General features: G+C 43.0%; 1 protein-coding gene across 1 annotated transcript in view; it reads left to right on the top strand.

Moving 5' to 3' along the window:
* Positions 1-21,165, top strand: part of CMIP (c-Maf inducing protein) — a 130,535-nt gene that overhangs the window by 105,049 nt on the left and 4,321 nt on the right. Inside the window, exons 10-20 of the mRNA XM_051629498.1 lie at positions 984-1,337; positions 8,478-8,543; positions 9,641-9,667; positions 10,141-10,189; positions 11,673-11,780; positions 14,175-14,291; positions 15,724-15,864; positions 16,803-16,850; positions 17,605-17,751; positions 19,621-19,726; positions 20,871-20,941. Coding sequence (XP_051485458.1) covers positions 984-1,337; positions 8,478-8,543; positions 9,641-9,667; positions 10,141-10,189; positions 11,673-11,780; positions 14,175-14,291; positions 15,724-15,864; positions 16,803-16,850; positions 17,605-17,751; positions 19,621-19,726; positions 20,871-20,941 — 1,234 coding nt within the window. The remainder of the gene's footprint in view (positions 1-983; positions 1,338-8,477; positions 8,544-9,640; positions 9,668-10,140; positions 10,190-11,672; positions 11,781-14,174; positions 14,292-15,723; positions 15,865-16,802; positions 16,851-17,604; positions 17,752-19,620; positions 19,727-20,870; positions 20,942-21,165) is intronic.

Here is a 21,165-nt window from a genome sequence, read left to right as displayed (position 1 = left end):
GAGCACGGCAATCTGTGATTGCATGTTTGGCTACCATGCATGAAAAGAGGGGCAGTGCTGGTGATGCAAGGAACTGAGGAGCTCAGAGCTTCCCCAGACAGAAGCTGCAAGCTGTAGTAACTTCCAGGTTGAAGCTCAACAACCAGCTGTATGCTGATCTTGGCCACTGCTGAGATACTTCTCTGAGGCAGGCTACAACTGTAACCAGCCTTTTGAGGCCAGCAGAAGATGAGACTGCTCTACAAGAGCAGTGGGAATTATGCACTACCCAGAGCAGTGCCCATGTTGCTCCCTTGCTGGCACATGAGGTGTGGTGTGTGTTACACCTCAAGCAAAGGGAAGGATCAGATTTTGAAGAAGGGGTTGTGCATAAATTCCTGTGTATCCACAGCTTTGAACCTCAGCTGGTTTCACAATGCTCTGTCCATTATCGTAGAAAATTTTGATTCCTGACTTACCGCAAAATAGAGGCTACAGTTCTTGACACGTGAGCCAGTTTCCATGAGGCACGGAGGGTTTCCCTCTGCTAGGTTTCCTGTTTGTTTATGCCTATCTGACTTTCCTCATGGTACAGCACGGACAGGGGCTGCTTAGTGTCCAACAAAAATTCCAGACACGAGGGCTGCGGACAAATGTCTGGGCATGTACTGTAGCCAGATACATACTTGGGCATGGATTCTGTTACAGCTCTGTGCAACTTGGATGTGAAAGTTCACCTTTATACTAAAGTGGCACGTCAATTAGAGTAAAGAAAAGCTCAAATCTTTGTAGAATGGGGGCTGCAGAACAGTCCTATTGGAGCCTTTTAATGTTTTTAATTGATTTCAGTAATCCGATTACCCAGGAGAAAGCAATCCGGTGGGCTGGGGTGAAATGCAGTGGGAAATTGCAAAAGATCTTGGCTTCTCAGTGTTGCTCTCTCTCTCCTGCTTTCTGCTGTCATGTCTGTGTATTGAAATTTTTTGCCTATTTTTAAAATTCAGTCGAGACAATTCGCCGAGCCTGAAGGAAATCCGGAATGGCTGCCAGCAGCAGTGTGACCGAAAGCCTAATCTCCCCCTCCGCCTCCTCCACACGAGTCCTGACCTGGTCTCTCAAGAGGCCACCTTGACTGAATCTCGTCTCAAACCAGTTATTGTCACTTCAAATGAGATCCACGTGGAAGTGGAGCGTAACAACACAGCTAATCAGAAGATGACAGCCAACGTTGGCAATGACAGTGAGCCCAACCTGATTGACTGCTTGATGGTCAGTCCTACCTGCAGCACCATGAGCATTGAGCTGAGTGCCCAGGCAGACAGGATCCTTGGCTGTTATGTTGAAATACTCAAGATGCTGTGAGTAACTATTTTAAACAGCTTTTTGAACAATGTAATCTTAACAATGGGGGGCTTTCCCACAGGCCTGTCATCCTCAGCATCTGTGGCCAGTAAGCACATGGTTATAAATCTAACTCCAGCTCTAGAGGCCAGACTCTGAAGGAGACATCTGGCACTGCCAGTGTGTTCTAAAAATAGCATTAGGAAGATGAAAACAGAAGGTTTATTTGTACAGTGAGCCTCAGAAGATGGGATGTTGCCAGTGGCTTCTTTTTTATTCTTGCCCACCAGAAAAAAAAACAACAAACATAACAAAAATCCGTTTGTCTCCTCCAGGGCTCTTGGGATTGCCCGAGATGGAGGTAGGAATGACAGGTCTGTGCTGGAGTCTGTGCCTGTTAGGCAGCATCCTGTCCCCTTTACTCTAGATGTTTTCCATAAACACTAAGAACTCTGAGTCTTGGTGCTGGCTTGGATGCTGACTCCTTAAGCATTGACTGTTTTGGTTTCATCGTGCAGATGACACATTCATAAACAAATTGGCCAGTGGGCATATTCTTCCTCACAGTCTCTCCACATTTTAAACATTTGATATGCCAGGTCTCAGTTCCCATATAATTTCCTACACAAGGAATTCTTATTTCTCTGCATACCTTAAAATAACATTTTTGAATGTGCTTGCTGTCTTTTTGAAAATCAAGTTCTTCAATAGCAACAGTGGAAATGGGAATCTTATTGTTATCACAGAGGTTGTAGGTGCAGAACAGCTTTGTGCCAATTTTCATCTTGTACAATGGTAATTCTGAAGGGTGAAACCCACAGGATGTGTGTAGTGAAGGACCAGCAATAATACAAAATTGGTGCAACTCTCCTTAGACTGCCTTTGCCTTGCCAAGTGTCCACACCCTGCTTGAGGAATCACAACCTGAGAGAACACAGGGCCAGAGCCATGGCTGGTGTATATTGTAGCTCCACTGATTTGGGTTCCTTTCCATTCCTGTTCATACCTTGAATTTTTTTGAACCTGAAGGCATTAATGCAGAAATGAGTTCTGATCCTGATTCTGCCACTGGCTTCTCAAGAGGTTTTAGATGTCTCTTCTTTTTGTGCCTCATTTTTCTTACTCATAAAATATAGGTAATGATCTTGAATATTGTTTTTTGAACTCTGAAGAAGGAAGATAATGCTGTTGTGATGTTGATTTCTTGCATACTCACACTCTTCTTGAACAAGAGCTTTTGGATGCACTAAATACTATCACTATACTTTGAGAAAACAAGAAAATGAAGAAAGAGAGTTTAAGAACATGCCAGTAGGAAGAAAACATTAATTATAAAACAACTGCTATCCAGGAGACGAGCTCTCAGCAGGCAGTCACTTAGATAATGTTATTAATAAGAACAGTGGTAAGCCAAACATAAATAAGTTGCTTAGCATTTAATTTAATTGTTCTTTTAGGTGTCTGACTCAATATCAGCATCAAAAAATAGAGTCACCAATAGTGATATCTTTTTTACATAATTAACTTAGGGCAGCAGGGAGTAATTTATTTAGACAGATTTTAATTACTGAAAGGCTAGCAAATCAGAATTCTTAACAGAATCTTCATAAGAGGACTTTTTATTCTTCTCTTAACTCCTACACAATCCTTACTTTTTGTGGAAAAAACCCCACTTCTGATATTGATAAAATTGCAACAGCAGTTATTTAATAACCACTGTAATACCTCACTTTTTGCACAGAAGGCAGATTAGACAGTTCATCTGTGTGGCTGTTATCATACCACCAAGGATGTCTTTGACCCCTTTTCTAATGTAGTTGAGTAACAGAACCCTGCTATTGCATATTAAAGGAAAACAGAAAATCGTGGTTTTAAAGACATTGGCAGAGGACCCAAAGTCTGGGGAGATTTTAAAGGAGACTCAGTCTCTAATTGAATGTGGCTTTTTTGTCCTGCGCTCAGAAGTGGATCAAACTTGTGTGACAACACTCCCTAACATGCTCTGGACTCTGATGGTGTTATTCAGGAGGCACTGACTGGCATCAGTGCTACAGCTGGTGCATAGAAAATGCACTAAATTACTTGAAATATTTCTGTTCATCATATTAAATTAGGGGCTCTGAGCTGCTCAGCGTTGTCCAGCCCCTATATACATGTGTAAGTTTCCACGCACCAGGGAATTTACTGTACAGCCCAACTTGCGCTTGAACTGCACAACTACATTTAGAGAAGTCTGCAGTAAAAGGGGTTTGTGTCCTTTCCTTGGTCTGGATAACTCCACCTGAAGGACCCCACTGATTGCCCTGACAACACCCGGCGTACGGGGGGAACACTTAAGCTGTGGCCGTAGTGAAATCTGGATCAGCAGATGGCAAACTGACCTGGCTGCAAGAACAGACACCTCTTGGGAGGCTGTGGCTGTGATGAGGTTGTATCGTAAGCTGTGGCCCTTTGCCTGTGTTATTTTTTGTTTCCATGGCTGCCTGTAGTGGCAAAGGGTCCTTGCAGATGCCCAAACCCTTGTATCTCTCTATGGGGCTGTGTGACCGGGGTAAAGTTGGCTCCTCTGGGCAAACTTGCACTGCTTTTTCCTGAAGCCACCATGCCAGCTGTGAGCAGTGGAGGCCTTTTCTGTTCTCAGCAGCGGGGGCAGGACCTTTCTAGGGCCTTTCAATGGTGCTAGGTTTTCTTCTTTTGAAAAAACAAGGAAGTCCAGCTCAAAAGAAGGCTGATCATGAAAAGACTCCTCACTGTTTTGCAGATAGCAAGTTTGTGCTTTATATGACAGGTGGTCTCATGGGGATTTTTCTCATCCTGCCCTGGAGCCCTGAGCTAAACATTGTGTCATGTAATTCAAAGGAGTTGGACCTAGAGGCAGGGGAAGAAGGAATAAGGTACACGTCTGGGTCCCCTGGTCACTTTACTGTTACCTGATAATAGAGGAGTTACCTAAAAAGGTTTTTGGTCTTGTCAAGATGCTCAGTCTGGAGAAACAAGCTGCTTCCAAGTAGTTGCTTCTTGTCTCTCTTTATTATCATCTGAAAACAGAGGACTTGGGGCTTTCAGTCTCTCAGTGATAAGACAGACAGCTTTCCAAACGCTAGTGCCCACTGGAGCTTCTCCTGCCTTCTCTGCATTCCCCAATAGGTCAGTGGCATGCTCTGAATATCCCAAGAGGATTCTCTTATGTCATGTTTATCAGCGTTGCCCGGGCTGCTAATATGTTTTGGATTGTTTGTGCTGCACATGACATATGGGCAGGTTTTCATTTTGGTGAAAGGTGATCCCTGGGAAGGAAAATGTGTGATGTTGACAGGCCAGTAGTGACGATGGCCCAAAGGCAAAGTCACCGCAGTTGGGGATTATTTAATTATTGTGGTTGGCCAGTGTTCTGACCAGTCCCCTAAAAAAGGTTTCTGGGTAAGTAGAGCTGGGTGCAGGAGCAGGTCACTGCTCTGACAGCCTTCACCTGCTGGGCACCAAGACCCCTGCCTGGCACGCAGTTCCCGGGAGCCTGCAGATGAGGCTGTGAGTTGGCTGCTGTGCTACTTGCTACAATTGCAAATCCTGCCAAATTCAAAGCCAGTGAGTACATCAGGGAGTCTTTCTCCCCCTTTGCTTTTATAAGGCCAGTCCTGGGAGTTAAGCCACGTGGTGAGCGCTCAGCCCAGCACCTTCTGAGGAGCTCCCACGGGAGTCTGCCACAGGTGCTCTCCCTGTAGCTCTGTGCTCCCTCCTCCTCCTGGCATGGCCCCTTTGTCTGGCTCATCGCAGTGGTTGTTAAATGCAGCCAGAGCTGATCTATCTCCTTTCTCCTGCTTTGAGTGCTTCTGTCTGGTAATAGAGCTTTGAATGGACCAAAAAAAAAAAAAAGAAAAAAAAGAAAAATAAAGAAAAGCAAGTGTCTGAAATGAAAGAAGAGTGCAAATGAGATGAGCACAGAGAGAAGGAAAGTGTTTTTGAAAGGGAATAGGTGGGAGGAGGAGAAACACTGTAGGCTTTTAATAAGTAGTTCAGTTTTATTCTTGTGCTGTGTTTGTTTCATGCTTCCTAGCTCAGATTGAAGGGATTACAGATCTCTGTAGATTTTATGTTTGACTTCCACTCATGTGACCAAACTGTATATATTCTATAGGAGACTATTTTCTTTCTTTCATCTCCTCCTAGGAAAACAGACTAACAGTTTTTACTGTCCTCTCCTAGCCCTGCTCTAAAATTGGGTGCCTTAAGTAACTCTCAGCTTCAAGAGAAGGCAGAGTGTGATACTGTCCAGTTTTCTCTGCTGTGTTTCAATTAGTCTATTACAAATGAGCTTTTTTCTTCCTCTTACAATTTCCTTTTAAGGTCAGCCATGAAAAACTGATTGGCTCACATTATTACTAATCACAACTCTCCACATTTTGCTCAAGTAGGAATTTTAGTGGTGTAACACTTAACCTGAGGTGTCACTGGAACTCCAAGTGAGTCTTGGCTTTTAAGCTTCTATTAGGAAAGATTCGTATGTGCTTTATCTCTCGCCCTTAATACCTTTGAGTTTCCTAACTCAGCCTTTTGACTTTTGGGTCTCTTCTGCTCAAAAATCTGCTCTTAAAGTTGTTTGCATTTGTCAATAAAAACGTATCATTTTTAGAGAAAAATCAGCTACTGGTGCAGTAGGAAATTCCAAAGGATAAATAAATAAATAAAAAAATATCATTAGGCTTGTCAGTTCTTTGAGGACACAAGCACCAGCACTGAGGTCCATGCATGAGGTGCCCAAGGCCAGCATTCTGGTTCCTACAGATACCAGGTAGGTAAACAGGAGCCTTTCAAATGAATCTGAGCACAGGTCAGAGTTCTGTGTCACTGATCCATTCAATTTGCCTGTAGGTCAGAAACAACAAATAGTCTTGTGGAGAGCCTTAATTAATCAAAGCTTTGTTAAAAGCACCCAGAGAGCTCATCTTAGAGGTGCTATGTCAGAGGTTTCTTTGACTTATTTCATTTTCTATGAGAAGCTCCATCCTCAGGTGTTTCATGACACTCACTTTACACAGGCAAAGTGGAAAATCAACCTCTTGTAATGAAGTCCTGCTTCATGTCTTAACTGTTCTGAGGAACTAAACAAAGTTTGTCATCTTCCTGATTTGATTAGTGTCTAAGCAGGTAAGGGGGTTTTGCCTCTGTGAATGGGTGATCACAAAGAGCTCTATCTGCTATGGACTCAGGTCTGCTTTAGGTTGGTGTAACACCCCTTAGCTCAGAGTTGCTCCAAATATAACCAGAGAACAGATGGAGAAGACAGACAGAGATCTGATAGAGAAGAAAATGAGACTCAATAGCTTCTAGCATAACTGGCATGGGCATGAGGTATCTTCATTGGAATACTGTAGCTTCATGTGCACTATTCTTTGTGCCTCCAGTGCTAAAGATAACAAGAGGAAAATAGACAAGTTGTTTTTATTAGGAAACATAACTCAAATGTTAATTGTTTGGTGTTTTGAGGAGAACCAGCACTGAGGTTTCTGCCTGGCCAGTGCCACCTCAGTTGCTGAACTTGCACCTAAGTGTTTTTATGGTTGTTTAACAACTGCAGGTGGGGGAGGAGACGTCTCCCTGGACACAACACGATGTTGTGGTTCTTGGCCTTTTGGTAGAGGGATATGAGATATTATGCATGTTTGTAACCTGAACTCATTCTACACTTGGGCAAGAGATAACTGAGTGTTATATTGTGATTATTCTCTGCATGTTGTTTTTAAGAATACCCTGCTCATGCACCTAGGTTTTATTTGGGTCCATAAATACGCCTTTGCGAACTGTCATTTGGATAGTTAGATTATGAAAATCTCTTGCTTATGTGGTTCAAAAAATGGATGAGACTTTTGAAAGTGCATCCATCTTCAATTGCTCTGGTTTAGAACCTTCTCTTTGAAAAAATTGCATTCTTTTGGAACACTTTCTGTTCATATGTTGTCTGTTTCTCATCCTATCAGTAGGTACTGTCTATCTGAGAACATTACACTTTGTTCCTCCTAAAGAAACACCATACTTTTGTGCCAAGTTTGCAGTAAGCTGCAGCCAATGGTCTTATAAAACTGAAATCCAAAGGGTATCAATAGCTTGTAGGCTCTTTTGCACTATCTTCTGCAGATATCCCAAGGTGTTTCACCCTGTTTGAGATTTACTACATTTACTTCTGTGCGTACTCGTTGGTATTAATTAGAGTGAATTGGCTTCCACCTTGCAATGATTGTACCCTTTGTGCAGTGCTTTGTTATGGCTGTTAATTGGTGCTAACTAATTACTAAATGTTTGAGAGTGAGGGGTGCACAAGGTGCCATTGCCCCACGAGAAGCCCTGCCTGCTTCTCCACGTGCCTTCAAACCCCTGGTGTTTTGCTGCCGGATTGGTTTGCACTGAGCAGCACGTGCTGGAAAGCAACGTGTTCTCTTTTTCCTAGTCCTTATGGATGGCTCCTCGTAGGAGGGCAGTTCTGAATATTGACAGCAGAGGTGAAAACCAAATGCATCAGCTGGGGGCTGTGGTGCTAACACAACAGAGAGGTGACACTCCCTCAGGGACCACTGGCCTGAGCTCCCTGCTGTGGTCCTCCTCCTTTGTGTTCTTTCTCTCCCAGTGATTTTGACAGTGCTTCCTTCTCTAGTCTCTCACCTCTTAAGCTAAAGACTTTGTTCTGGTTAAATTGACCGGTTCCTTTTTACCAAGGTCAATGGTTGAGTAGGGAGGTGTCTTTGTTTTTACAAATGGGCTTATGTACCATAGCCAACTCCCCCCTCCCCCCCCTTTTTTTTTTTTAAAACCCCACCTATTCAACGCAGAGCTGTAAATGGCAGTGGGCTGGTAATTACTCTGCCAACTTAGATAAAAGTATGACTTAGTGATTAAATGTCAACAGGTTTCATACACAGCAAATGTCTTCAAGTTTTCAAGAGGAAGGCCTCTCTGGAGGTCATTGTAAATACCAGATTTATTGTGCCTCAGTGGAGAATGTGCAGAAAATGGGAAGGGAAATGTCACCATAGATATTTACAGTGTCTCAGTAAGACTGAAGGGTTGTTGATGCCTGCAGAACAAAACTTCTGACTCCTTGAACTAACTGTTGACAAACCATATTTGATACTTGGTAACCTGTTAATAAAACGTTCATCTTTCAGGTCAGACTATGATGACTGGAGACCAGCCCTGGCCAGCTTGCTTCAACCTATCCCATTTCCCAAGGAGTAAGTTTGCATTTAGTATTTACTGGGTTATTCTTGTTACTGTTGTTTTGTGGTGAAATATAATGACACCTAAAAACTGATGGTAATAGGAGCTTTGTGCCTCTAGTATTGATTTAGAATCTATAGTTGATTTTGGCTGATATAGAGGGATGCAAGACTTTCCCATCTTCCATCTCTATTTCTCCCAAGATGATTCTGAAGAGAGGAATGGTTAACTAGAGACAGGCAGACAAGAAAGGGAGGAAAGCTGGTGAGGAGGAGAGTGAAGTAAGAGATGTAGTGGGTCAGGATGCTTTCCTGGCATCGCAGAGCCTCGAATCATTTGTATTTAGCATTAAATGAAGAAGCTACCCTACAGATCAGCCAAGCTCCCTCAGAAACCTATTAATGAACAGTAGTGTTTATCAAATGCAGACCTCCATGGACAAACATTACAACCTGTAATTGTACAATTTGCTAGCTTATCACATCCCCTAATGACCCGATGTCTTGAATCAGAGAGGTCTAATCCTCTGTGCCAGGTTACCTGGGCTACAGTGAGCGCTTGGAGATAGGCAACAGAGGCATCATTTACCTAAGTCAAATATGAGTCCTGGGGGAGGTGTAAACCATATCATGATGCAAGGCCCTCCACAGGGTGACCATTAATTGCTTTGCTGATGTACAAGGTTAATTAGTTGGGACCCTACCTGAATTACATTGCAATGATAGGATTCACTTGGCTCTTGGAGGTAGCCAAAAATTCCTTTTTTAATTCTATAGCTGTATTTTCAGTCTTTTACTTGCTTACTTCTGACCTGGTGCTCCCACTTAGTCAGAGCCTTGTCTAAAACAGGACTCAGGAAGAGCTACAAGATTTGGTCCAAGTGATTTTTCTTCTTTGTCTCCTGAATTTTATTTCCCCCCAGCTTAATAGAGGAGACTTTACCTGATGTCTTTTGGAAGGATAATTCTTTTTGTGTTGTGTGCTGCAGTTGCTTAGCAAATCCTCTTATTATCTGGAAAGAACTGAAAAGTGGTTGTTTGGTTTTGGGTGTTTTTTTCTTCCCTACTTCCCTTCTTCCTCATATTCTTCTGTTTTCTGTTTTAAATTTCAGGGCTCTTGCACATGAAAAATTCACAAAGTAAGTTTGTGGGGCTTGTTTGTTTTACTAAAGGGGGGTAATTAGTTAAAATAGTTGTACTAGTCAATAATAGCAATGATGCATTACTCGATATTGTGCCTCTAATGTCCTCTAATCTGTGAGGAGCTGTGAACCTGTTCTGTTAGCAATAAAAAGATGTAGTTTTCTTTGTAATTTACTGTGACAGCAGGAGCCCAAGGACTAAAGACACTGGATGCTGATAGAATTTACAAATCAGTTTGTCACTGCCCATCTCTGAAACCTTTTCTAGATTATTATGTATAGACACTGTCCTTAGTTATCACTTTTAAACTTCATACTTCCTCCCTGTGGAAACCGTTTAACTTGTTTCTCATTAAAGTGCATTTATATATAATTGAAAGTGTAATCCAAGAGAAATGTGACACTTGTGTGAATAGTGCAATGAGCAACTTACTAACTCTTGTCCTGTTATTTTTTTTTTTTTTAATCAGGGAGCTGAAATATGTGATTCAGAGATTTGCAGAAGATCCGAGGCAAGAAGTGAGTTTATTGCCAGTTTACACCAATTATTAATTGGAGGAATTGCCAATATACTTGTTCAGAAGATCTATCCTTAAGTAGTTTGTTGGTTTTTTTACAACACAGTGTGATTTTGCTGGGCTAAAGTCTCTTAGGGGTTAATAGCCACTCAGGGTACCCAGTCTTAGTATGAATGTTTTCTTGCCTTATGTATAAACATGTGTTGTGACCTCCTTGTCTGGCATCAGTTGATGTCTTTGATCCCCAACCAGCAAGATTTTCCCACTTTGTTGAATTTCTGCCAGCTTTTCATCTTCCTCACGAAAAACAGGGAAGCAAAATCAATGGATCCACACAGCTTACGAAGTAACAGGTGTTATTTAGCTGTGTTCCAGTTACACTGTGTGCAAATGACCATAATTCTCAGGAATTAGCTGGAGAAAAGGGTTGGGAGGTGTGTTATTGGAATGAGTGTGTAGCTGTAGCCTCGTGTGGCCGACTGCTTCATTGCTGCACATGGAGCTTGTTCAACACCATCAGCTTTGGCTGAGTCAGAGGGAACCTCTCCTCTGCATTAGTTTTTGCTGCTGGTATAAAGGGAAGAAAAGCTTCCCCAGACTGTGGGTGAGGAGGCTGTGTCATCATCATCATTGCCCTGAACTCCTGGTTTTCATGGATTTAGTCTTTGTGAGCAGTAGTCATTCTTGTCAGATGAAAGAGAGCTTCTTGGTTTAGAACGGCACCAGGATTTCGTCTGTCACTGGTGTTACATGTCCAAAGTAAAGCACATGGGCTTTACCTCCACCCCACCCTCCTCAAAAATGGAAATAGAACATCTGCATCTTCAAGTGGGAGGAGAAGAAAAAAGGGGGAAAAGAGCTCAGTTATGACTCCTCTATTAAACAGTGGGACTAGATACTGTAACCTCTGCAGTGGGCCAGATTTAAACGACTGGTCGGTAGGCTGTTCTTCTGTGCAACTCCTGTCTTAGGTATCCCTGTTGAATTTTCCTTGTGGTCTTACCCTGACTCTGGTCAAGTTTTATTGCAGCAGGAATAATAGGGATTTTTAATGATTGGAATGAGCAAGCCATCAGCCACTGTATTTGGTATGCAGATCACATCAGAAGTATAGGCACATGTGCTAGGAGGGTGGGGGGAAATGTCAGAAGCCCAGAAAATTGAGTCTCTTTGTTTTGTCGTTGGTTGGTTTTTTTCCAAGTGAAAGGAACTGTTCAAGATTAGAGCCATTTTGTGTTTGATTTGTGTAAAGGGAATAAAAAAGGCCTTGCAGTTAGCAATGATACAGCTTCCCTCCTTGTCTGTACTGAAAAAATGGATTCTGTGAGTGGAGACTGGCCTGCAGCTCTGTAGATTGGAATATGAACCATGAAATTTCCATCAGTCCTTCATTTTGCAGAGTTACTTCTTTTGGCCCAGTGTGAGAGATGCTGGTGATTATTGGCAGGAACTGTAACCTTCCCAATGTCTTCACTTTTTGGCAGGTCCACTCATGTTTGCTGAGTGTCAGGGCTGGTAAAGACGGCTGGTTCCAGCTCTACAGCCCTGGAGGAGTGGCATGTGATGATGATGGAGAGCTGTTTGCCAGTATGGTACGTGTCTGCAATAATGTGAGTTTAGTAAGCTCTTTGCAGTGAAGTAGCTAATGAGTATTTGAAAATAACAAGATTTACTTTCTTTTGTCAAAAAAATGATCAAAACCAGCATTCTCTAAACCACAAGTGTTCACGAGGAAATCTAAATCTTTTAATCACCAAATCCATTTAACTTCCTTGCAGTTACAGTTTGGTTAACATGTTGGCATTCTCTTTTGGAATTTTGGCTTGTTTTTCACTGGTAATGTAATGCACAAAACCATGCATGTATATATGTGTGTGCATATGCATGTATGTATTTTTGTATTTATAAATGCATTTGTTTGTGTATCTGTATAAAAACTCTCAGAGAATATGGACAAACAGGAGAGACAGACAGCTCTGCTCATCCATGCCTGTAGTTTTCATATAGGGCTACCCTGGAATTTAGAAACAACAGTAAGATGGAATTAATCAAAGGATGGATAGATAAATATAAAAATGTGTTAAAGTTTCTCTGCCCAATTACATTGTTGTGGGAGGTTTAATTAGAAACCAGCATTTCCTGCAGTTATTTCTTTTCTAACTCTGAGAAGGACTAGACAGAAAATAACAGGTTTTAATCACTGATGCTGACACTGTCTTCCTGTGCAACCTGGGTTAAGTCACGTAGGTCTCACTGTGTATTAATTCTCCATTTAGCAAGTGAGATGAACATTTTGGCATAAAGAATATCAGTGCCTGTTTATACTCTTAAATTCAGATGGGTCAGATAGCATTGAAACAGATAATGGGCAAAGGCTGTTCACAAAAGGTTTCATCCCTCTTCACTGATTCTATGTCTCTTAAGTCTGAAAAGAAGATTTCTTCAGGACTATATAATTTCTCCTAAGAGCTTTTGTGGAACAAGATATTTATGAGTGTCAGGAGGTGGTGTGCTTGAGAAAGTACAATGCTAACACACATTAATATGCAGTACACTGTGCCCTTTGCAAGGATGTTGATAAATACTTAAAGAGCTGCTAATGACTAACCATAAAGTTTGAAAAACATCCTGTTCTGAGATGGACCCTACATTAGCATTAGTGACAGTATTTCCCATGTCTCAAGAAAACCTCCTAAAAAGCTTAACAGTAACTGCATGAAAAGAAATCCTTTTTGGCTTGAAGCTTACTGTTTTTAAAGGCCACGTGAGCTGATGGATACTTAAAAAAAAAAGATTTTGTGTTTTTTAAAGGCCTTGCTGGTACTGAAGCCATGAGGAAGAAGAATTGCAAGGTAGCACAGGATCTGCATGGAATTGACTGCATCATGGCATGGTTGCAATATTTGCAGCAGTATTGAACATAGCCAAAGCAATGCCAGGAACCAGGGGGACCACAGAATGTATTTACAAGCTTATTGTAGAGTTGTACTGATGTTGAGTCTACATAATGGAGCTCTTGCTGTTCCAGGTCATTGGAAACTAGAAATTCTCACATAGTGCTCTGCCAGCAAGGTGGTGAATCAGCCATCTGGGCCATGAAACAAGACTCTCAGCTGGGAGCCCAAAATTCTCTGCAGCTAATTGCTAGGGCTTTTAAATGGGAAAGAATATTGCCAGCCTCTTTTGTGAGAAAAGACTTATCTTTGATTTGTACAAGTGGCTTTGCATTTCTGCCATAGGTGTTACTATGTCATACCATCTGTTGCTTTCTGCAGATAGAAGAGAGTCTGCAGGACTTTTTTGTCAGCTAGTGGACTTAAGTCTTATTCAGGCAATGTTCTCAGCATTTCTTTCCTTTCAAGGAAAACTGAGCAAGGAAGCACATAAACTCGGATCTGAATTAGGGCTCAGGACTGCTGGATTTTCTTAAGGCACTCCCTCCTTTCCCAGTCACCTCCTGCCTGTTCCTGCTGAGCAGGTGACTTTGTCACCACTCCTTAACCAAAGCTAGTGTTCAGCCAGCAGATTGCCAGCACCACTGCCTTTACCTAGACATCCAGCCCACACAGCCCTTGCTCACCAGCTGGCATTTCCAGGGAAACTGAACCACAAACAGATGCAAAAGCAGAATCTCCTGTAGTTCCCCTGGGGCTGGGTTCAGCTTGTTTCTAGGGATGGGGGCAGTTGCACAGCTGCTCTGATGTTTCCTGGGGAGCTTATATCAGGCCTCTGGGCTGTCAGCTGAGCTCCTTTATGGAGAAAAGCTACCTGCTCCCTCAGAGTTCACTAGGCATCACCTTTTTCAAAAAGTCACTTCCAATCAACAATGAACCTGTGAAGAGACTGCAACCATAGTCATCAGGAGGGCCTCCTTTTCTTTAGGTTTGTTGCAAGTACTTTTATTTGACTGTGTAACAACGTCCCTTCCAGAGGTATATGTGTTTCTTAGGCTTGCACCTCTAATTTTAGCTCTGTTTCTTGAATAGGTTCATATTTTAATGGGATCCTGTTATAAAACAAAGAAGTTCCTGCTTTCACTGGCTGAAAATAAATTAGGACCTTGCATGCTACTGGCTTTGAGGGGAAACCAGACGATGGTAGAGGTAAGCCCTACACATAAGTAGTTATACAGGTTTACAAGCAGTATTCAGATTTGGTTTCACTGCCTTTCCCAGAGTTACACCCAGTGGAACTAGGGAAGTTCAGGTTTGTGTGGCACGAAACACCAGCAGTGAGCAGTGAGCAGTGAGTGTTTCTCTTCATTAAGTGGAATTGATTGGGAGTGGGGATGACATGAAAGGTGGGTGCATACATTTTTGGAGAGAGAGATTGTTTGCTATGATTGAGTTGGAGAGGCTAAGATGGGAAATAAATGCCCGTGAAGATATAGGCTGTGGCAAGGGGTCAGAATTTGGAACCAGAAGTTTTTTCCATGACTAAATGCCTGAGGCTTGTCTTGCCACCTGCAAAATGAGCAGAGCACAATAAGTGCCTTCACAAAACCTTATTTACTTGCATTAATACACATTTTTATGTACTTATGATTGGTTATTTTTGTTTCACTCATAGTTTATATGTATTTTTCTGGGTTTCTTTATAGAAGTTTCTAGATAAATGTTATCATATCATTTAAGTGGAAATAGAGAGTGGCTAAATAGATGGAAGGAGCTACAGTTTTTCATTGACTTAGATCTGTGCATGTTAATTTAATCCAGGAAATAAGAGTGTGCTGCATAAATTTGAATAGAATGTTGCTTGGTGGTGTGTTGTTTTGTTTTTTTTTCATTAAAAATAATTCAAATTATGGAGGGAATAAGAAGTTTGCATTTTAATTGCAATGGGATGGTATGTAGCTGAAAATTGAAGGCAGCATGGAGGGGGCAGCTTGTGCCCTAAACCCATGAAACCCACCGGAATCATCCCCTGATGTTTCACCTGCTCCTGGCAACCCTTGGCCCAGGGGTGAGTCAGATGTGTTCCCTGTGAGATGGAGGGTGTCCTGGCCACAGCAGCTTTTGCTCCCAGGATCATCTTCTCTTGGAGCCTCTTTGGCCTTTCCCTATATATATGGCCTTGTAGACTGGATACACTTCCCATGCACTCTGCTAGCACAGAAACCCCGGTGTTTAGGGACAGAAGATGCAGCACTTAGGGAACTGCTTGGCTCTTGTGTCCTGTCCCAAGTCTGCAGTCTGCAGCCCAGCTGGTGTACCTGGGAAATCCTGGATCGATGGTACCTATTCTGAAGAGGGCTGTGGCATGAAGCCATCTTGCAAGACTGATGCAAAGTAATCACACCTCAGGCAGAAGGAATTAATACTAATGGAAGACAGGATAGATAGGCTGAGTTTCAGAGATAAGAGTTCATTCTTTGCGAATAAAAAATTGGTTTCTTGCCTTGGAAGGTCAGTAAATGTTGCTAATGTCTGCTCTAAAACCTTACCCAGTAATTCAAACTAGCATGCCCACTGTAATATGTGAAAGAAACATAATGCAAGCTTTGCAGTGACCACTCTTCTTGCCTTCTGTCGCTAGATATTGTGTTTGATGCTGGAATACAACATCATTGATAATAACGACACCCAGCTCCAGATCATCTCTACCCTGGAAAGCACAGACGTGGGAAAAAGAATGTATGAACAGCTGTGTGACAGGCAGAGGGAGTTAAAAGAGCTGGTATGTCCCCCTGCATGCAGTATTGCCACAGCACCTTCTGGTCTGTACTCTCCAGAAATGGAGCTACAAAAGACAGACAAGCAGGGTGTGAAATTCCCAGTTAACAACAGGATGGGACCAGTATTTGGAGGATTTTACTGTGGATAAATGTGCTGCCTGATATTTGCTGATGTGTCTAATCCCATACTATGTTTATGAATGATATTCAATAACCTGCTTAGAATCTGTGTGAAAGAATAAAGATGAAATCCTGCTGTCTTAAGATCTTACAAGTCAGCTTGTCAAATTCTGCCACCTTTTGACATATGAGTAGCAAATGGTTCTAGTGCTGGCCAGCATTTCTGAATGTTTTGACATTCACCACATCTCACTGAGGTGGTCTTCAGATCTCATAGCTAGAGCCTAGGAGAAAAACGTTTTCCTGATTTTAAAGACAGGATAGATCTGCTCTCATTAACACTTTTTTACCAGAGCAAACATACCCACAATCTTCCTCTTCCCTCTTTCGCGTTTATATTTGTCTTCCTTGACCCCTGCTCTCAGCCTACAAAGTCAAATTAATTTGCTTTTTTGAAGTCAAATAAATGATCAGCTCCACAGTCTCACCCTCTTCACTGTCTTAGTCTAGCATTTTAAGGCTGTTTCCTTTGAAGTGAAGGTAACCAAATAATAGCAGGCTGAATCAGACAAAGTGCTGGCCCATGACACGAGGGCCACTAGCTGTGGTTAGTGGATGTCCCCTGGGTAGCAACAGGCCAGCATCTAGCACACTTACAAAAAAATCTGTCAAGGCAGAAAAGGCAGGGAAGAGGTGGAAGGGCTGGCAGGGAGCTTTGAAATCAGAACAGGGTTTGCTGTAGTGAAGAGCTTGCTATACTTCAGCTGGTCTGAGATGTAGAATGGCAACTTGTTTGACCAAAGTATCTTCTCTCTTGCAGCAAAGAAAAGGTGGTCCTACAAGATTAACACTGCCATCCAAGTCCACAGTAAGTTAATCACATCCACAGAAAAACAAGCTTTGTCTTTCCATATTTAAGCATTAGATTTATGTTTACCATGTGGCACAGTGGTTTTGGTCGGTCGAGAGGGGAGCCATTCCACTTGCTCTGTCAACACAACTGGAGTTTACACAAGTAAGGGCACATTTCTGCCCTTGGGTCTGTGCAGAAGTTTCCAGTGCCATCCAACTGGCAGATTTATACTGGTGTGCAGAGCTGGAATTTACAGTAGGATCTGATGGTAGATTTGGAGACAGAATGTTGCATTAAAAATGCAGACTTTACAATGTCCAGTTCTGGATCTTAGATGTGAAAGTCTGAAAGAGAAACAGTTGTAGTTGAGTCTGGTGTAAACCCAGAGTAACTTCACTGAGGCCAGGTAACAGCCCTGAACACAGATGGGATCTAGAACTTGCAGCGAAGTCTTCATTAAATTCACAGACCCACCTTTGACATTTGTTCTGACACTGAAGCCTTTGTGTCTCATAAAGATACACATGCAAAGAAAATTTTTGTCCTAATGTCTGGATATGGTTTTCCCAGGGTGTGTGAAGCAATGCTGCCACAAGAGCCCAGCTGCTTGCCAAACAAACAGAAACTTCTCTGTGTGGTTCTCTGTTACTGTAAACAAGTGGTGTAATTGTGCAACTCTTGCTGGTTAACAGTATCAGTGACACCACTGCAGAAGATTGCAGGCTGAGGAATCAGGAATCTTGCTTATCAATATGTTGTTTGATTCCAGGATGCAGACCTGGCCCGCCTGCTAAGCTCGGGATCTTTTGGAAATCTGGAAAACCTCAGCCTGGCCTTTACCAACGTGACAAGTGCTTGTGCTGAGCACCTCATTAAACTGCCTTCACTCAAGCAGCTGAACCTGTGGTCAACTCAGGTAAGTGCTTTGCAGGCTGAAACTCGGAGCAGGAACCAGTGCTGACTAATTCTGAGATTTCACATTACGTCAGCATAAGAAGTGTGTGTGAAGACAGGCTGGGGGAGCTGGGGCTGTTCAGCCTGGAGAAGAGAAGGCTCCAGGGAGACCTTATAGCACCTTCCAGTGCTGGGAGGGGCTTTTCACCAGAGAGGACAGTGATAGGACAAGGGGTAGTGGTTTTAAACTGAAAGAAGGGAAATTTAGGTCAGACATCAGGAAGAAATTCTTCACGATGAGGGCAGGAAGGCACTGGAACAGGTTGCCCAGGGGGGTTGTTGATGGTCCCTCCCTGGAGGTGTTCAAGGCCAGGTTGGATGAGGCTTGTGCAGCCTGGTCTGGTGGAAGGTGTCCCTGCTCATAGCAGGGAGGTTGGAACCTGATGATCTTCAAAGTCCCTTCCAACCTTAACCATTCTACGAAGAGGCTTGCTTAGAATGGGTTTGTCCTCACGCTATTTTTATAGGGCCTTTTTGTGGTCTAACTCAATCTTGGAGGCTGGTTTTTATTTTTCTTTTTTAAAAATACTTTATTTTTAGTTATAAAAGGGTTGCTGCTGCGTTGGGTTGAGCGCTCCAGTTAGGCAATGTTGATACTGCCTTGCAAAACATGTGCTGCTGTTCATCTGAGAAGTGCTTATGCTTACACCCATTTAGGGTGAAAAATATGATGCTGTGCAGCTCATCTGGTCAAACAAAACATCATCTGTGCAGTGTAGGCAGTGAGCTGCCCTGAATGCTCATCAACCGGAATTTCTTTAAAAACACCAACAAGAAAAGAAACTTTAGTAATGAGTAAAATAGAAGGGAACTATAATGATAATGTGCCAATTTTGTAGGCAAAAAGAGGCCAAGTTATCTCAATAAAGTTACTCAGCTTTACTTGAAAGAGCTTTTAAAATTAGATTTTTCTATTACATTTCCCTGCTGGTTTTGGTCTCTCAGGTTCTCCACAGAACAGGTTTTGCCATTTTCTCTTAGCACCTATTTGTAGTGCTCACTGAAAATATGATTGTTCTCAGTACAACCCCAACAAGCAGCGTTGTTTTTTTTCACTCAAACGTCATGTAAATACCTTGTTTTCCTAACTACTTTTGTATCCCAGAAATTTCCTCTTTTTGTGTGGGCAATATGGAGTGGACTTGGATTGCTTTCCTTGTTCTAAGGCTGCTGTGTATCTCCTCCAGATTTCTCCTAACAATGCAACTTCCAGATTCGAAAATTTTGATGCTTCTTACTCAAAATGAGTTTTATTTCAGTGGACAAAGAGCCTGCTTTTTGTGTGCTGTTTTGTGGTGGTTTTTTGCTTGTTGGGTTTTTTTATTTATTTAAAGAAAAACCAAACCACTTTGCATTCCATTTAATTTTCTGATATCCTGGTTTCCATTAATCTAGACTTTAGAAACAGCAGAAACTAAGTGGGTCAATAGAACAATTGCCAATCAATAGCACATTGTTCTTGTGACCAAAATAGCTAATTAATACCACTTGCATGATGCCTTTTTTTTTTTTTTTTCTGATGTGGTTGGGAACTGGCTGAGACTGCTGTAACCATCTTGTGTAGCCTTGGTGGGAGCTCTCTCATACAAAGTCCAGGCTTCAGAGGCATTCTGATGGAATGGTGGCCTGTGGTTCAGTGCAACACAAACCATTCAGCTTTTCTCTTCCCCCTCTGCAAAAGAGGGATAAAACTATTTGCTCTCCTTCCTGTCAGTTGAGAATGGTGGTAAACAGTTGGAGTGTGGCTCTGAGGGCTCCTCTGCACACCTCGTTTCATTGGTGCTTGATGTTGATGTGTTGGTTGCAAACAAGTTTGCTCTGTGCCCCACAGTTCGGAGACGCGGGGCTGCGGCTCCTGTCGGAACACCTGACCATGCTGCAGGTGCTCAACCTCTGCGAGACGCCTGTCACGGACGCTGGGCTGCTGGCACTGAGCTGTAAGTGGCCAAAATAAGCTAGGAAGGAGAATGGTGTGGGGTTGGGAGGAATTCACCTGGCTTCAGACAGAAGATGGACTTCTTGGCTGTCACCCCGCTGCTTCCACAGGGATTTAGGACAGGCCCTGGTTATCTCTGGGTTTCATGTCCCTGCCTGCTCCAGTGGCCCCTTTAGCTGCAGGCAGGGGCAGCAGGATGGTGAGCTGAGCCTGCTGACAGAGTGGCCTTGGGTGTGGGCTTTGCTGTCCCGGACCCTGCTCCAGCTCTTACCTCTGACTCTACTGATGGCACTTGTCTGGATCTCATCATGGTGACCTGTTGTCCTTGGACTTTCCAGCTTTTTTCACGCACTCTCCCGTGGATGTCCCTTCTGGGTGGGGGTCTGGTCTTACGGTGCAGGAGGGGAACATTGCAGGGCCATGTACCAGCTTATTAGTGAGTTTAGCAGCCCTGCACAGCTGGTTTTGGACTCTTGCTGGCATTTTTTGTTCCTTCTTTTTTGGGGAGGTGAAACTCTCACTGTTTTTAACTTGGGCAAGGCAAAGCAGAGTGGGGCCACCTAAGCAGCATTCAGGGCCCCCTTGAGCACCAAGGGCTGCTCACCATGCCACGGTGAGACCCTCTCCTACACCCAGCAGTGGATGAGAACCCTCAGCTACTGGGTTTAAAGGGCTCCTTTAATAGGCTTGATCCTAAACAGACATGCCAGACAGGCCAGTAGCTATGGCTCATCTTAGGAAACTATTCTGCTAAGTACTGGAGCCTAAAATGGCAATGGGGGGGAGGGAGAGGAGAAGGGGGCACTCCTAGATCAGTGTGGCCCCTGCGTGCATCGTGCAGGGCGCTGAGAACAGGCACTGTTCAGAGTAATGTGCAGGAAGCTGATGATGAGAAGTTGCCTGAACTCCTTTGAAGTCAGCCAACTTAAGCCTATGCTTAATGGCCCTTCCTAAATAGGGACTTTTTCCTGGATGGGGGCCCAACCAGCTGTTGATCCATTCCTACTTCTATATTTTACACTATTCAGCTTCTTCCTGAGTGTGCTGCACATAGTCATGTCTTGTTGATGCTTTGGCCTACTGTAAGCTTGATGTTTTAAGAAGATGCAGCATGATCACAAATATCTGTGTGTTTTCTCTTCTAGCCATGAAGAGCCTGTGTAGTTTAAATATGAACAGCACGAAACTTTCAGCAGATACCTACGAAGATCTCAAGGTATTTATTTCTGAATTGTGTTCACTAAAGATGAGAAGTAGCTGGCCTGGAAGGCCTTGTAGATTTAGCAAGTACATGGTGGTAGTAGTGCCTAGTGCAGAGAGAACTGGCCCCATGGAGTGGCTAGCAAGAAAGTAATCTGAAGAGGGCAAAGTGGATTATTCTGGGGAGACAATGACTGAAAACATTATTCTGAGAGGCTTTCATGGAGTCAGGAAACATGT

This window comes from Apus apus, chromosome 11 (assembly GCF_020740795.1).
Source record: "Apus apus isolate bApuApu2 chromosome 11, bApuApu2.pri.cur, whole genome shotgun sequence".
Classification (NCBI taxonomy): Eukaryota; Metazoa; Chordata; class Aves; order Apodiformes; family Apodidae; genus Apus; species Apus apus.
This window is presented reverse-complemented; position numbering and strand designations above follow the sequence as displayed.